The 15,358-nt window shown below is 37.7% G+C and overlaps 1 protein-coding gene across 4 annotated transcripts in view; it reads left to right on the plus strand.

Annotated features, from left to right (window-relative positions):
• The window catches only part of INPP5F (inositol polyphosphate-5-phosphatase F), an 88,397-nt gene that overhangs the window by 47,077 nt on the left and 25,962 nt on the right, over positions 1-15,358 (plus strand). For 2 of the 4 annotated variants that reach the window (XR_002124031.1, XM_019642940.1), the window contains exons 4-9: positions 4,757-4,885; positions 5,107-5,274; positions 5,379-5,435; positions 7,735-7,933; positions 9,346-9,525; positions 10,843-10,910. Coding sequence is in view for 3 of the 4 variants with exons in the window: in XM_019642940.1 (XP_019498485.1) it covers positions 4,757-4,885; positions 5,107-5,274; positions 5,379-5,435; positions 7,735-7,933; positions 9,346-9,525; positions 10,843-10,910 (801 nt within the window). In the remaining variant the exon portion in view is untranslated. Of the gene's footprint in view, positions 1-4,756; positions 4,886-5,106; positions 5,275-5,378; positions 5,436-7,734; positions 7,934-9,345; positions 9,526-10,842; positions 10,911-15,358 lie in introns of those variants that run through there. The other 2 variants (XM_019642943.1, XM_019642944.1) reach the window with 2 other exon arrangements.

Here is a 15,358-nt window from a genome sequence, read left to right on the forward strand (position 1 = left end):
GGTGACTCAAAGCCAAAATAATTGGCCAGGTGATTGCCCAGGGCCCGTGTTTTTCACCCCACTGTGCTGCTGCCTGGTAGAAGCCACCCGTGAAAGCATCTGTATCATGTCTGCTTTCAGTGTGGGGATATGGCACCGAGGGATGCCACAGTCCTAGCCTGTTTTCACTACTATGTGATGTGCCAGGCAGGCCTGCAGGGCTGCTTGGATTATCATATGTACTCCGTTGAATGACCCTATAAGGTGGGCACTGTTCCGATCCATGTTGCACAGAGGAAGAAAGGGGGATTGGCAAGGGTTAAGTCACAGCTGGTACGTGGTGGGGTCTGCACCTGGACTCAGGCCTTTTGGTCCTGTATCACTCTGTTGAGATGCCTCCCTGTTACCTGAACAGCAGGCAACAGGTAACATAGCACCCACCACCCCACAACTCAATATGTGTTTTTCCAGGCTGCATTCTTGGAGAGGAAGTTTAGGGACAGGGTTAAATTGTTTTAAAAAATAAGTGAACCTCTGATCATTTTTATGCTTCAGATTTTATTGAAGTTTGACAATCTAATTTTAAGAAACCAATATTAAAATTAATTGCAGAGGACCCTGATATTCTGTTTGTTACAGGAAACAAAAGGAGATGAGATATTGCATTGTTCTGTACACCAGAAACTAATAATAAAAAGAAAAAAGAGATGAGAATACTTCTTTTTCCCCTTCATTTGTACTAAAGCTACTATAGAACACCATTAACAAATGCTGATCCAGAGACAAATAACTTAGTTGGCATTTAGGCCCATTAAAATCAGGTGTTTGCAGTTTTTGTATTTTATTTTAAGGAAGAGCAGCCAGGCTAGCAAAAATTGTATTAAGCCAATAAATTTGTCATCAGTGTCTCTTGGATACTTGGATGGATTTGCTGACAAATCTCGAGATCAACATGGCTTTCTGTCACTCACCTTTGCTTTAAGCGTGAGCACCCGCGGGGCTGGCGTTCTGGTCTGAGCAGGACGCCTGGAGGCCCTGGCGGTTAGATTTAGTGCAGGGGACCTGCCGGCTGGTCTGGCACCTTGTACACCTGTCAGTCATCAGTTTGCACATTCAGCTCTCCTAGTCCTGCGGAAATGAACTGTCACTCCTCATCCAGAGAAACTTGTTGGACTTTACAGGGAGGTTTTCGAAGCCCTTTGTGGTCACCAATCTGTGAAAGTTTTGAGACTAGTGGCTGACTGTTGTATAAATGGGTGTGTGTGGGGAAAGTTTAGGAAATAACATTTACATGGACTTTTTAAACACAAAAATGTGAATATTATGAAGTTTTAAGAATATTTTTATTCTTCAGGCTTCCTTTTCTCTTTCTTGACACTTTCAAGTGAAAGAGATTATCTTCAAGTAAGAATGAAAATGAGATTCCCGCCCCCCCCACGAGATATTTGAGTATTTTTGCAGTACCGTTGGATCATATAAGCTACAGTACTTACCAGGGGCATTAAAGTTGTGGCTCATGGTAAGAGCTGAAAATATGTACAGACACTTGTTAATTAGGGGTAAAGGTGATTATGGAGAAAGTATTTCCAGATCCTATTTTTAGTGAATAGTTTGGTATACCCTTCTCTCAGGAGAATATAATTTTAAAAATTTGCACTCAAGTTTCTCCCCCCCCCGCCCACTTCCTTTTAGTCCTATTTTATGGTAAAGGAACTTGACAACAGTGACTAGTAGGAGGAAGGACAAAGAAACAGTTACGTTGAAAATCACAAATGCTTGCTTATTTTCTGACATGTTAATTTAAACCTTTGGGGCTCTCTTTTCAATTTCCATATAACTACATTTAAAAGGAGCTTTTAAATGCTTAGTAATTTTATTTTTGCTTATACAGTAAATTGTAGTGAGGAGGATGAAAAAAAAACACCCCACCACTTAGAAATAATCATTGTCAATATTCTGATGCGTTTTAATGGTTGTTTTCATTTGCTCCAAGCTCTTTGAAGGAGCAATGTTACTTTCAAATTTTCAGAATAGTTTTTATTGCATTTTTACATATTTTTTCCTACTTAGTTCTTATTACTTTTCATGAATATACATATCTTATGCACATAAAAAGACTTTTAAAATAAAACTGATTCTTACATCTTCTTAGCATCTTTCTAGTTTGGACACCTGTGTATTGCTTTGACTATCCACTGCTCTCATCTTTTCCCTCCCAGCAGGCTCCTCGGGTCTCTGTTCTCAAATTTGCTAGGCTTTAGTCTGTCTTCTGTAACTGGAGCAGAAACAATTTTATTTCAGAGTCGGGAATTAATAAAATTTCTAGTTTGTGTCAGTTGCCTTTTTACCTCAAGTATATGGCTTGTTTGCCATTTTTTTCTTGTAATTCACACACTATACAGTTCACGCATTATAATTCAGTGGTTTTTAGTATATTCGTAGTTCTGTGACCATCACACAATCAATTTTAGAACATTTTCCTCACCCCACAAAGAAACCCCGTACTCATTAGCAGTCACCCCTCATTTTCCTCCAAACGCTAGCTCCGTTAGTCCAAGGCAACCACTAATTTACTCTGTCTCTATAAAATTTGCTGAATTTTTCTCAACATTTCTTATAAATAGAATCATACAATGTGTGGCTTTTTTTTTTAAAGATTTTATTGGGGAGTTGGGGGAGGGGAAAGGCATTGGGGAATCGGGGGAGGGGAACAGACAAGTTGCTGTCCTTTTGTTCTTCAGTCTAGTTGTGGAGGATGTCACTTCACTGGCCCATGTTGGTATTATCATTGTGCTCTTCCCGGGTGAGGCAGATCGATCACCGGCCACTGGACGGCTGCTCATGGTGGTTCTTGGCAGCTCACACTGGCTGCCGACCGCTCACGCCGGTTGCCAGCCACTCACAGTAGTTTATGGCAGCCCACTGCAGGTTCACTGCAGCCTACGCCGTTGCCGGCGACTCACGGCAGCCCAGCTCCAGGTCGAGCTGTTGTTCACCATCTTAGCTATAGAGGGCGCAGCGTCACTGGCCCTCATGTGGGATCCGAACTGAATCTGCTGCTCACAGCTGGTGTCCCAAGCCAACTCAACCAACGCGCCACTCGGCCAGCCCAGTGTGTGGCCTTTTGTAACTGACTTCTTTTTAGTTAGCACAGTGTTTTTAAGATTCGTGCCTATTGTAGTATGTGTCAGTACTTAGCTCCATTTCATTCCATTGCATGGATATAAATGCAAAAAAATGTATGGATAAACCACATTTTATTTATACTTCCATTAACTGATGGACATTTGGGTTGTTTTCACTTTTTGGCTGTTATGAATAATATTGCTATGAACATTTGTGTACAGATTTTTGGTGGACATTTCTTTTTCTCTTGGGTGTATACCTAGGAATGGAATTGCTGGGTCATTATAGTAAATCTATGTTTAGCCTTTTGAGGACCTACCAGACTGTTTTCCAACGCAGTGTGCCATTAAAAAAAAAGTATCTATACAATGGAATGAAGAATCGGGGGGGTTCAAATAAATGAGACCATGGCTATTCTTTCTTTTGAAAAAACACCCTTTAAAGTTTCATAGGCTTATGTTCCATGTCTGTGTATCTTATTTGCTGTATCTCATTGCCTTAATAGATAACTGCATCATTTTCCATATTTAGTTTCTCATTAGACATCTGTTTAAAATTTTAGCTCTAGATGGACACAGATAGATACCAACTTTTAAAGTAAAATCATTTATTTTTAATTTCTTAAACAGCAGCAGCAACATCAGCCCTTAATCTTGGTTGTGAAATGTAAGTTGTAGAGTAATAGAAAACCTGGGGAAGCTCCGTAGGGCTGTGGTGGTTTTCTTTTTGAGGCCGTGTGTATCAGTGTGTGATAAGGGCGTAAGCACAGATAGCACGGGACTGGCTGGGCCTCTGGAAACGGGAAGGTGATCCCTCTCTCAGCGCTCTGTGTTGTAATCTCAAGAGCTCTGATTAAACAAAGCATTTTAGGACTGGAAGGAGTCCCAAAACGTAATTTTCTCTATCTCTATTTTGTGGTAGGACTAAATGTAACCTTTTAAAAAAAGATAGTGGCCCACACATTTTTTTCTAAATGTAATTATATGGAAGACTCTAAAATATTCATTGAAAATGTTTATGTTCAAAGTAATTTTAAATGTCTATTTAGATAAATCAGTTTTAAGACTTAGTACCTCTGGACCCAGAGAGTGTGTTTTTATGTTGACTTCATTAGTGTGTGTGAGGGTAGGAGGAAAGGAAGTGTTTGAAATGTCCTGCTTTTTAAGATTCCCAGTAGAATCTTGACATCTTCTAAACCGAAACACTCAATTAACTAGCATGGATGAATATTTAGCACAGATAGCTGTGAAGTAATGCCCCTGAAGCATATAGCAAATGTATATTTTGTGATATTTTTAACTTTAGATGCCAATTTTTAAGGAATTAATAAACTTGAACCAGAACATTTTACTCTTCAGTTATATTAGATTAGAACTTACTGTAATTACGATCCTAACCTGAATTTTCCACCCCTAAATCCTAAGAATGTCCTGTCCTGTATTCTTTGCTTCTCCTCAATTGTAGCTTTCAAATCACTGAACGCACAGCTGTGTTTCCTAATATCAGTTGTCTATTTGGTCATTTTACTGACTCTTGAGGTTTACTTTTAACCACAGTGAATGAGCGGTGGTGTTTACTTCTACACTCATACGTGAACATTTAACAAGTAGATATTAATAACAATGAATTCTTTCTCTCCCTAATCATTTAGCTTTGTAAGAAGCATCACTTTGGAATTAACAAACCAGAGAAGATTATACCATCTCCTGATGACTCAAAGTTTCTGCTGAAGACCTTTACACATATTAAATCCAATGTGTCTGCTCCTAATAAAAAGAAAGTAAGAGTTTGACTGACACGGGCCGGGCATTGCTTTGATTAGCCTTAAATTGAGGGGTCATTTTGCAACCGGTAAACTTATTTTCAAACCACTTGTCATAGTCCAGCACTGTCTCTGCCTGTTGCTGGGGTTATTTTCACTCCTTTGCTAGAAAGGTGTCTCTTAGCCATATAGTTCTTTACATGTAATTCCTGCAGTGATAGTAGATTCATTTCTTACAGGTTAAGGAAAGTAAAGAAAAGGAGAAGTTGGAGAGGAGATTACTTGAGGAGTTGCTGAAGATGTTTATGGACGCGGAATCCTTTTACTATAGCTTGACCTATGACCTGACCAATTCAGTGCAGAGGCAAAGCACTGGGGAGAGCGACCCCCGGCCCCTCTGGCAGAAGGTACCTCTCACGGCTCAGAGCAGGAACAGTTGACAGACGCTTTGGGTGTTAGAGGAAAACTGAAACCACATGTTTCTGAACTGTCTGTTCTCTACCTCTTCTAGGTTGATGACCGATTTTTTTGGAATAAATATATGATACGCGATCTTACTGAGATTGGTGTGAGTAGTTGTTTCTAAAATATCCTAAGGTAGTTGTTAAACAAATATTTTGAAACAATTTAAAAATCTTACTGTAACGTTTTTCCCTCTAGCATGGGAATCGGTTAGCTAGGGAAAGCCTGGGCGTGGTTTTAAGGCGGCTCACAATTCCACTGCATAGCCGCTGGCCGAGCTTCTGAGCAGGTTCTCCTCGGATGGTAGTAATCAGAGGCTGGGGAGGTGATGTCCACAGAGTTCGTACACAACAGGTGTTTTGTTTACCCATTGGAGATGCCGAAGCACAGTTTTCCCTTAGGGATACCAAGTCATTTACCTTTCCTGTTTCCTCATCTGGGAATTGGAGTCGAGAAAGCTCGAAGGACTTTGCAGTACAGCCGTGATTTGAATCAGGGAAGACAGGGAACCTGATGAGATTATTGCCTGAGATTCCTTCTAAACTGATAATTCTTTTTTTACTCTGTCACATATGTCAATTATGACTGCCCAAAGGCAATAATTCATTTATTTAGTATATCCACAAATATCTGTGGAAGGCCTGCTATGTACTAGTTGCTGTTTTGGATACAAAGTGGGCTAATGGCTGAATAAGGTCACATACTATCTTTTTCTTAACTTTTCGCAAATTTCAAACTTTTTTCTTCTATTTCTCCCGTTGGTGGTGGTTAATATAAAGGATTTGGATTATCTAGTGGTTTCTACCACTAGATATTTATCATGCCTCTATTGAGACTGAGGCATGAAAATGTTCTCACCTCTCTTAATCATGTTGAAACTATGACCACTAAATCCCTGTGATTGGGGATAAAAATAAGGCTGTCTATAATGAATATTTGTCCTGTCTGCTGACATACTATGTTCTAATGTTTTGCAGAGTTCTTGTCAGACACATTGCATTACCATTTAAAACTGATGACTTGCAATAAAGGTGGCATTTGGCAACATACATCTCTCTGTGCCTGTCAAGAGTTTTGCATTCAGTGCTACAATAGAACAAAAATACAAATAATGGGAATAGTGATAAGAATAATGTGGGTAGAGCTTTTCGATTTTCAACTCGAACCACTTCCCTAAGATCCTATTTGCAGGCTCCATAATACAAGACAAAACTGTGAGGTGGGACTTGGAGTATATGGTTATGGAGGAAGAGGGATATGAAGTGATGCTGAAGTTAGGGCTCCATCGAGCTCTGGAAATAGGAGAGAAATGGGGCACCGAGAACAGCTGTCTGTAGCGCTTTTCATCCTATACTGCCCCTGCATACAGTCAGCTGAGAAAATGGAGGATTCTTAGTCTGAGAGACACAGAAGAGGAAATCTCTAACTTTAATCAGTACTGTCCTAGATATGTTAGATGACTTTTTAAAATATTTATGGAAAGGATTTTTTGTTGTTGTTGCTACTTCATTTACTACTTGGATTTTAGCTTGGTGAGGCAAGTTTTTCTAAACTAGAAAATAGAGTAGATCTCTGTGTTTCATAATAAAGTGATCAGAGTTACTATATTTTATCAAAGGACTAATACAATTGAGAATCGAAAATCAGTCTTTAAGGTTTAGTTTTTCTATACCAACAGGTATAATCATAATTGCCACATTTATTAAATAGCTACTATAAGGGAGGCACTATGCTAAACACTTTGTACATTTTACTCATTTAATCTTCACAGCAACCTGTGTGGTAGTAGTTTTTCCTATTTCTTGAAGCAGGACGTGCAGGCACTGGTGAGTGAGGTTCATTGATTCACCCTGGTGAAGTAGTAAGTGGTGGGGCTTGAACTTGTATCCCGGCTGTCAGGCTCTTGTTCTCTGGTCACTCTCAGGCAGCTCTTTTGGAATGACCTTCATAAAAAAAAGGAAAGGCTCTCTGCTCCACCCCCATTCCTCCCTCTATTCCTTAGCGATCCCCAGTAAGCAGAAGCTACGGTTAAAGAATGGAAGGTTTCAGATTAAATATTGGGTTGTCGGGAAAGTCATGATGCATTTTTGCAATGAAAAACATAGGGAAAAAAACACGTCATGACTTTTCCAACAACCCAGTATATGGTGATGGAAGGAGAACTGACTCTGGGAAGTAAACACACAATGTGATATGTAGGTGATGTATTACAGAATTGTACACTTGAAACCTATTTAACTTGACTAACCATTGTCACCCCAATAAACTTCAATTAAAAAAGAAAAAAAAGAATGGAAGGTCTCTGCTTCTGATAAACTGACAAATACGTGCTAGCTACTGTTTGGGTTTAAGAAAGCAGCAGTGCTGTACAGATAGAAACAACGTGGTGTTCCTGTTGTTTTCAGACCCCGGATGTGGATTTCTGGATTATCCCCATTATCCAGGGTTTTGTGCAGATTGAAGAACTTGTGGTGAATTATAACGAATCATCTGATGATGAGAAAAGCAGCCCAGAGACCCCGCCTCAGGAGCCCACCTGCGTGGATGACATTCACCCACGATTTTTAGTGGCTCTCATTTCACGCCGCAGCAGGCACAGAGCAGGTGAGTAGAGGGCTGTACCAGCCTGCAGATCAGATCCAGGTGAGGATGGAAAACCTGCAGGGGTGTTGAAATGCTGATGACAATAATGGATTTGGAAACACAGTTGGCTTCAAAGTGCTCAGTGACTCTGTGATGTGATCAAAGACCAATTACTAGAGAGAGGCAAATGGGGGAGATTTAACAAAAGGAGAAAGAAATGTGATATATATATATATATATATATATATANATATCCCCTTATAAGTGAGTCAGTTATTGTAGAGGGCAAGCAATTGACTCTTTTCCAGGGCTATTGTTTTAGTTTGCTCTACTGGTCATGCTTTTTAAAATAATCACTTCCTAATCAGTTTTCTTATGTTGCTGAGGAAGTCAGATTTCTTTGTCTGTCTTTTCCTGGAGGAGCCAGGGTTGCAAAATTGACATTTTCCCCATTGCAATATGTTTAAAAAGTTGGAAAAATATCTTCATGTCATAGCACTAAATTACCTTTGTTCTTGATTACACTGTGTATCCAGATCTCAGTGTGGCAGCTTTAACTGAACAATGTTTCTTTTTCTGGTGGGTGGTAAAAATAAATACAATTGCCTGCATTGGTGCTTTAATATTGCAAAATTATGCCTGATGGATACTGGGATTGTTGAACAATAGTGATGCTATGCTTCTACATTTTTCTTGTCTTAAAACTCAAACTGTAAAAAATATATTTGGATTATTTAACCCTGTAACTAACATGCTTATTTTTGCTGGACTTTCCAGACTTCCTTCCGGGTGTTGTTATGTTTTATTTCACCTAAGGCAAAATACTTACAGAAAGAGAGATTGCTATTATTTCCCATGAGGTTTTTTTGTTTGTTTTGCTTTGTTTTTTAGGATCAGTGATTTTACCTGGAAATATCTGTATCTTATTCAAATTTTTCATTTTCTTTCCATTGTGAATATTTAAGTTATTCCTTTGAACACTAATCCAANACACACACACACACACACACACACACACACACATACACACATACATACATATACACACACACACACACACACATATATATATATATATGGAGAAACATGGTGTAAATATATGGAGAAGAGAAGAAAGTCATTTGGGTTGTGCTTCCAAAATACCGTTCTTCCCACTGACAGCCTGTATCACGGTACTAAATCCTTTCTGAGTGCTAGCACCTTTGGGAAAACCCTTCTCTTTCAGTTCACAGGATCTAGCTCAGCTTCAACTTTTAAAAAACAATGATGCATACAGTCATGGTTTGGGTAAGTGGATACAGTTCTGCCTGGCTGTTGCACATTAGATCCCCAAGGCAATCCTAAAAGACATAGAGTTGGTTAAGAAGCATAATCTAATCAGACTAAATAATTCTTTTTACATGTTGCTGTTTTCTGTTTTAATTTTCTTTTAGGGATGCGCTATAAACGAAGAGGAGTGGATAAAAATGGAAATGTTGCAAATTACGTGGAGACTGAGCAGTTAATTCATGTTCATAATCATACCTTGTCGTTTATTCAAACTCGAGGCTCTGTGCCTGTCTTTTGGAGCCAGGTTGGATATCGATACAATCCAAGACCTCGGCTGGACAAAAGTAAGCATGTCAGTTATTTGGTTGCAAATGATGATTTCAGACAGGATGTTTTCTTTAAATATTAGATACTTTGTAGATTTGGATTTGTTTTGCCAGATCCTTCATTCAAAACAATAACTCATACAGTGAAATTTAATAGTGGTATAGTAAACACAGGAGTAATAATAGCTGTTGACAATCTATGTAATTTAGCAATAAAAGAAAAATTCCCTAGCAATACAGCAAAACAGCTTATTTCAAATTTTTGTTTTTAAAGATTTTATTGGGGAATTGGGGGAGGGGATCAGACAAGTTGCTGTCCTTTTGTTCATCAGTCTAGTTGTGGAGGATATTGCTTCACTGGCCCCTGTTGGTATTGTGATCATTGTGCTCTTTCTGGGTGAAGCAGATTGGCCTCTGGCCTCTGGCTGCTCACGGCAGCTCTTGGCAGCTCACACCGGCTGCCAGCCACTCACGCTGGTTGCTGGCTGCTCACAGTAACTTATGACAGTCCACTGCAGCTCCACTGTAGCCTCCGCTGTCGCCGGCCACTCACAGCAGCCCAGCTCCAGGTCGAGCTGTTGTTCACCATCTTAGCTGTAGAGGGCAGTGTCACTGGCCCTCATGTGGGATCCGAACCCAGGCCCTGCTGTTCAGAGCTAGCGTCCCAAGCCAGCTCTTAACCAACGCACCAGTCGACCGGCCCCTATTTCAAAATTTTAATTGATGTTTCTTTGAAGAATACTTCTTTGGATGTTTAATTTTGGAAAAGGGCAAATATAGCCAATATTTGTAAAAGCAGGAAATATCTTAACAAGGTGGTGACTACAAGAAAATGTCTCACTGCGAAAGGTTTGTTGTTGTTGTTTTAAATATTGCGGATTTAATTTCTTCCAGTATTTTAACTTTAGCACTGGGAAAGCTAAGTCATGTCAATCTAATTAGATTACTGAATGAGGTTGATTTTAAAAATTGTTTGCAGAATACTTCTTTTCTCAAAACTTAATTTATATTTCTGAGGATTCAGTACAACTTGTTTTTAATATCCTTGATATTAACCACATGAAACCATTTCTGACAGTAGGCTGGCTATACAAATAATAAATGTTATAATTTCACAATTTGCACTTTATGTTTCAACTTAGTCATACTGGGGAAAAAAATCAGAGCTCTTTGGCTTAGCATTTCATTTTAAAGTACTGCTTTTAGAAAATCTTAGTTATTAATATATTTGGGCTGTCAATAAATGACTTAAAAGTAAGAGTAAAGATGGACTAGACACTAATTTCTGTGTTAAACATGGGAAGGAAACATAGATTTTGTATCACTTCTTTGTAGGTGAAAAGGAAACTGTTGCCTATTTCTGTGCCCATTTTGAAGAACAACTGAAAATTTACAAAAAACAGGTGGGCTTTGATCTGTAGTAGTAAAATGTTCCTTCATATTTAGAAATGATTGTATATCTGTTTTTTAAATTTCATGAAATAACAATGTACTATTCATAATTAAGCAAAATTGCATTTGTCATGAAGTTAAAGAACATATATAAACTATGAGTATTTTTTTATTTGTTTGTTGGTTTCTTAATAGCTTTATTGAGGTATAATTGACAACAATATAATTGACATACAATATACTTGATATATAATAAGTGATACATATTTAAAGTAAGCTACGAGTATTCTTAGTATTTTTTAGGAAATGTCACTGTCAGCTACTTTACTCCATTTTTAGATAAGATATTAGTTTACTGACAATTATTACAATCTAAGAAGTATCTAGAGTAAGAAATGAAAGGCGTCTCTCAGTACCACCCATACAGTTCCACCTTTTGGAGATAACAATTTGATATCTATCTTTCAATATCTTTTTTTCTCTGCCCACCTTTCTTATGTATTCTTATACTCATGTAGGAATGTGATCATATAAACCAAAATCCATTGAAAATTATTAGGTGAAATACAAGTTCAATAAGATGACTGGATTTCAGATATAAGATTAATATAGTCAGTAACTCTCTTATCCATCAGCAATGGCCAGTCTGAATGTGTAATGCCATGGGATGCATTTTTCTAACAGCAACAAAAATAAAATAGGAAGAAATAACCTAAAATCTAAGAAATACAAAAAAAGATACTGGGGAGGTGGGACAGTGGTGAGAGTTAATGAAGAATGCAAAAGAAAATTTGAATAAATGGAGAGAAAAACCATGTTCCTGAAAGAAAAGACTCAATACTGAATAGATTTCAGTACTTCCAAAATTCATATATAAATTTTGTGCAATCCCAAAGAAAGTCCCAGCGTGGAAATAAAATACAAACCCTAAGATTGAAAAAAACGATAAAGTTTGATAATGAGAGATAAAGGTAGGTGTGTGGGGAAATGAGAACGCTCACACACTGCTAGAGGGAGCCTAAGTTGGTACAGCCATTTTGAATCGTATTGCCTATCAAAATAAAATACGTTTATACTGTTAACCTAGTAATTTTGCTTTTTGATACCTATCCTACATACCACATAAAAAAATTAGTTCCAGATGGGTATGGATCTAAATATGTAAAGTTAAATGAAAACCTTTTAGAGGAAATAGAGAACATTTTTGTTTGTTTGTTTGTTTTGTTTTTTTTGTGGAGGGCAGTGTCACCGGCCCTCATATGTGGGATCCGAACCGGGGCCCTCTGGCATCCCAAGCCAGCTCTTAACCATCGCGCCACTTGGCCGGCCCGAGGACATTTTTTTGACCTTGGGTCTTAAACAGATCTTAAAAAGCACTAACCATAATGAAAAAAGTTGATAAAACTAACTTTACAAAATTTTTTATTTTTATTAAATCTTTATCATTTATTTTTTAAAACTTATTATAAATATTAAAATATTACATGTTTTAGATATTATTTGTCAAAACTATTAAAATGAAATAGGACTTTGACAGCACCAACTATAATGAAAAATTGATAAATTTGACTTTACTAAAATAATTTCTGATTATTAAAAGGTACCGTTAAGAGAATGGAAAGGCAGTTCCCAAAGTAGGAAAAGATATGTATTACAAAGGATTCATATTTAGACTATATAAAAACTATAAATCCATAAAAAAAAATGTACAACCCAAAAGAAAAATGGGCAAAAGACTTGAGCAGACTCTTCATAAAAAAGGATATCCAAAAGGCCAATAAACATACGAAAAGCTGCTGTACTTCATTAATCATCAGGAAAATGCAAATTAAAACCACCACACACATACACCAGAATGGCTAAAATAAAAAGATGGGAACTACCCGGCTTTGTCAAGGATGTGGGGCAACTGGACTCGAGTATAAAACTTTTTAAATCTTCCTGAGAGAAACATGTGTTCATTCAAGGAGTCATGTTCAAGAACATTGCAGCATAAAAACACCTTAGCTGTTCATCAGGAAGTCAACGGGTAAAGTACAGCACATCTAAAGTGTTAAATACAAATGCTTAAAATTGATAAAGCAGATCTGTGTGCATTCATATAATGGAGTGAGAAAACTGTAATAGTGTGTGGTATTGTTACCTCTTACAACCCACAAAACAGAATCATGCATTTATATATATACACACACACGCGTATGTAATTCTCTTCCATGTACGTATGTTCTCACACATATATGGCCTGCATGTTGATATGGGAATGCACTTCTGTGGACTGAAAGGACACACATCAAACTGTTACCAGGAGTTACCCCCAGGAAAGGCTGTGGGGTGGGTTATGGTCGGAAGGATTTGACCTTTATCCACATTTTAGTTTTTTACATGAATAAATTCATGTATTAGCAATATGTGTGACTATAAGTAGCATTACAGAGAATAAACCACAATTTTAATGTAACACGTAATCTCTGTAAAAATGGAAGCAATACTGAGATGTGTAAAGGAAGCAGAAGCCATAACTTAACTTTCTCACCACCCTCATCCCTGCTCGCTGTTGACTTTCAAGACCTGTTTGTACACATCAACTTTATAGGCATATATGTTGAGCAGACTTCCTCGTTGCTAACAGCACCCCCACAGTGTCTGCTTATCCACCCTCATCCCTCTGGGAGGTGGGCCCACGGTTGGTCTGACTCAGTCATGGTGACACCACTGTTGCATTTGCCAGTGATTGGTTTAGGCATGGGCCCGTGTATGTTCATTGACAATTTGGCCAATGAGGTCTGATGTGAACGGATGTCTGCTGGGAAAGATTTCCTGCTCTAATTAAAAGATACACAGGAACCAACAGTCCCTCTGTTGTTGCTGTGTCTGGATGTGGTACTGCTGTAGTTATGCCAAGGCCGTAAATGAACCAGCCTGAGGATTGACCCAGATGCTGAGGATGGAAAAGAACTCGTACCGGTAACCACTGAATTAAGCAATTCTGGAATCACGCAACCTCCAGACTTTTTGTTCTGAGATTTGAGTCAGTGATTTGTCATTTGCAGCAAAACACACCTTGACATGTGCATATATACACATTCAAAATTTAAGTCAAAAGAGGGCTATACCATATATACTGTTCTACAACTGTTTTCACATAATATCTCATGGCTGTTTAACCATTTCTCCTTTGGTGGATCTTTAGGGTATAGTTTTTGCTATTACACAAATTCTCCAGAAAACATCTTTTATATATCCTGTGGCTTTAGAGAATAAATTTCTAGAAGTGAAATGACTGGATCAAACAGTGTGTGTATTCAAAGTTGATACCTATTGCTCTTTTTCTCCCCCAAACATCACACCTGTTCACACTGTCCGCAACCACGAGAGCCAGTGCCCATTTTCCACATACTCACGAGTGTTGTCTATATTTAGTAGTCAGGTTTTGCCTTGTTTAGGTGAAAACTAGTTTTCTGTTTTAAAATTTGTATTCCTTTGATTAATTTTAAACATGAGACTACAATTTTGTTAATCAAAATCGTAGTCATGTTTATTGGCTATTTATGGATTTTCTCTTGTGAGTATCCTCTGTAGTGTTTACCCATTTTTTTCTTACTGAATTTATATTACTGGTTTTTATGCTGCAGATGTAGTCTCCTAGGAATTTCTTTTTGTTGTTGTTGCTACCTTGCTTATTCTGTCATTTGGTGCACAGAGGTTTTAGATTTTTACTTTGTCACATTTGTCCATCTTTTTCTTTATTCCCTCTTTTTTTTTATGTTATACTTAGAAAGTCATGCTCCATCTTACAATGATGGAAACCTCACCCCGGATTTTGTTCTAGCTTTTAAATAACTTGAAGAAAAAATTGTTTAAATCACTACTGCATCTAGAATTTATTTTGTGTATAATGAGATATAGGGAGCTGAAGTAAGTTTTTTTTCCTCCCTAAATAGATATTTTCCCCATACCATTTACAGAATAGTCCATATTTCTCCCAGGATGATATTATCATGTCTTAGATTTCTCAATGTACACAGGCCTGTTTCTAGGCTGCCTGTCCTGTTCTGTTGAGTCATTCATCTATTTCTACACAGTTTTAATAGCTATATATTTGGAGTATGTTTTGCTCACCAGTGGGAAAAGTCCTCCTGTATTATTATTAGCTTGCAAAACTTTTTCCACATATTTACTCTTTCAGATGAACTTTAGAATTAACTTGTCAAGTCTATAGAAAGATCCTGATCAATTTTTGATTGAGATTGTTGAATATATAGATTAATCTGGGGAGACCTGACATCTGTATAATATTGAATCTTGCTATCTAGCGCCATGGTATGTCTCCATTTATTCAGGTTTTCTTTTGTGTATTTCAGCAAAGTTATATAATGTCCAGTATATAGGTTTTGTATATTTCTTTAAAAAGTATTCCAGATATTTTAAATATTTGCTATTCTAAAGGACCTTGTTTTCA

The sequence above is a fragment of the Hipposideros armiger genome, unplaced genomic scaffold (genome assembly GCF_001890085.2).
Source record: "Hipposideros armiger isolate ML-2016 unplaced genomic scaffold, ASM189008v1 scaffold_74, whole genome shotgun sequence".
NCBI classification, from domain to species: Eukaryota; Metazoa; Chordata; class Mammalia; order Chiroptera; family Hipposideridae; genus Hipposideros; species Hipposideros armiger.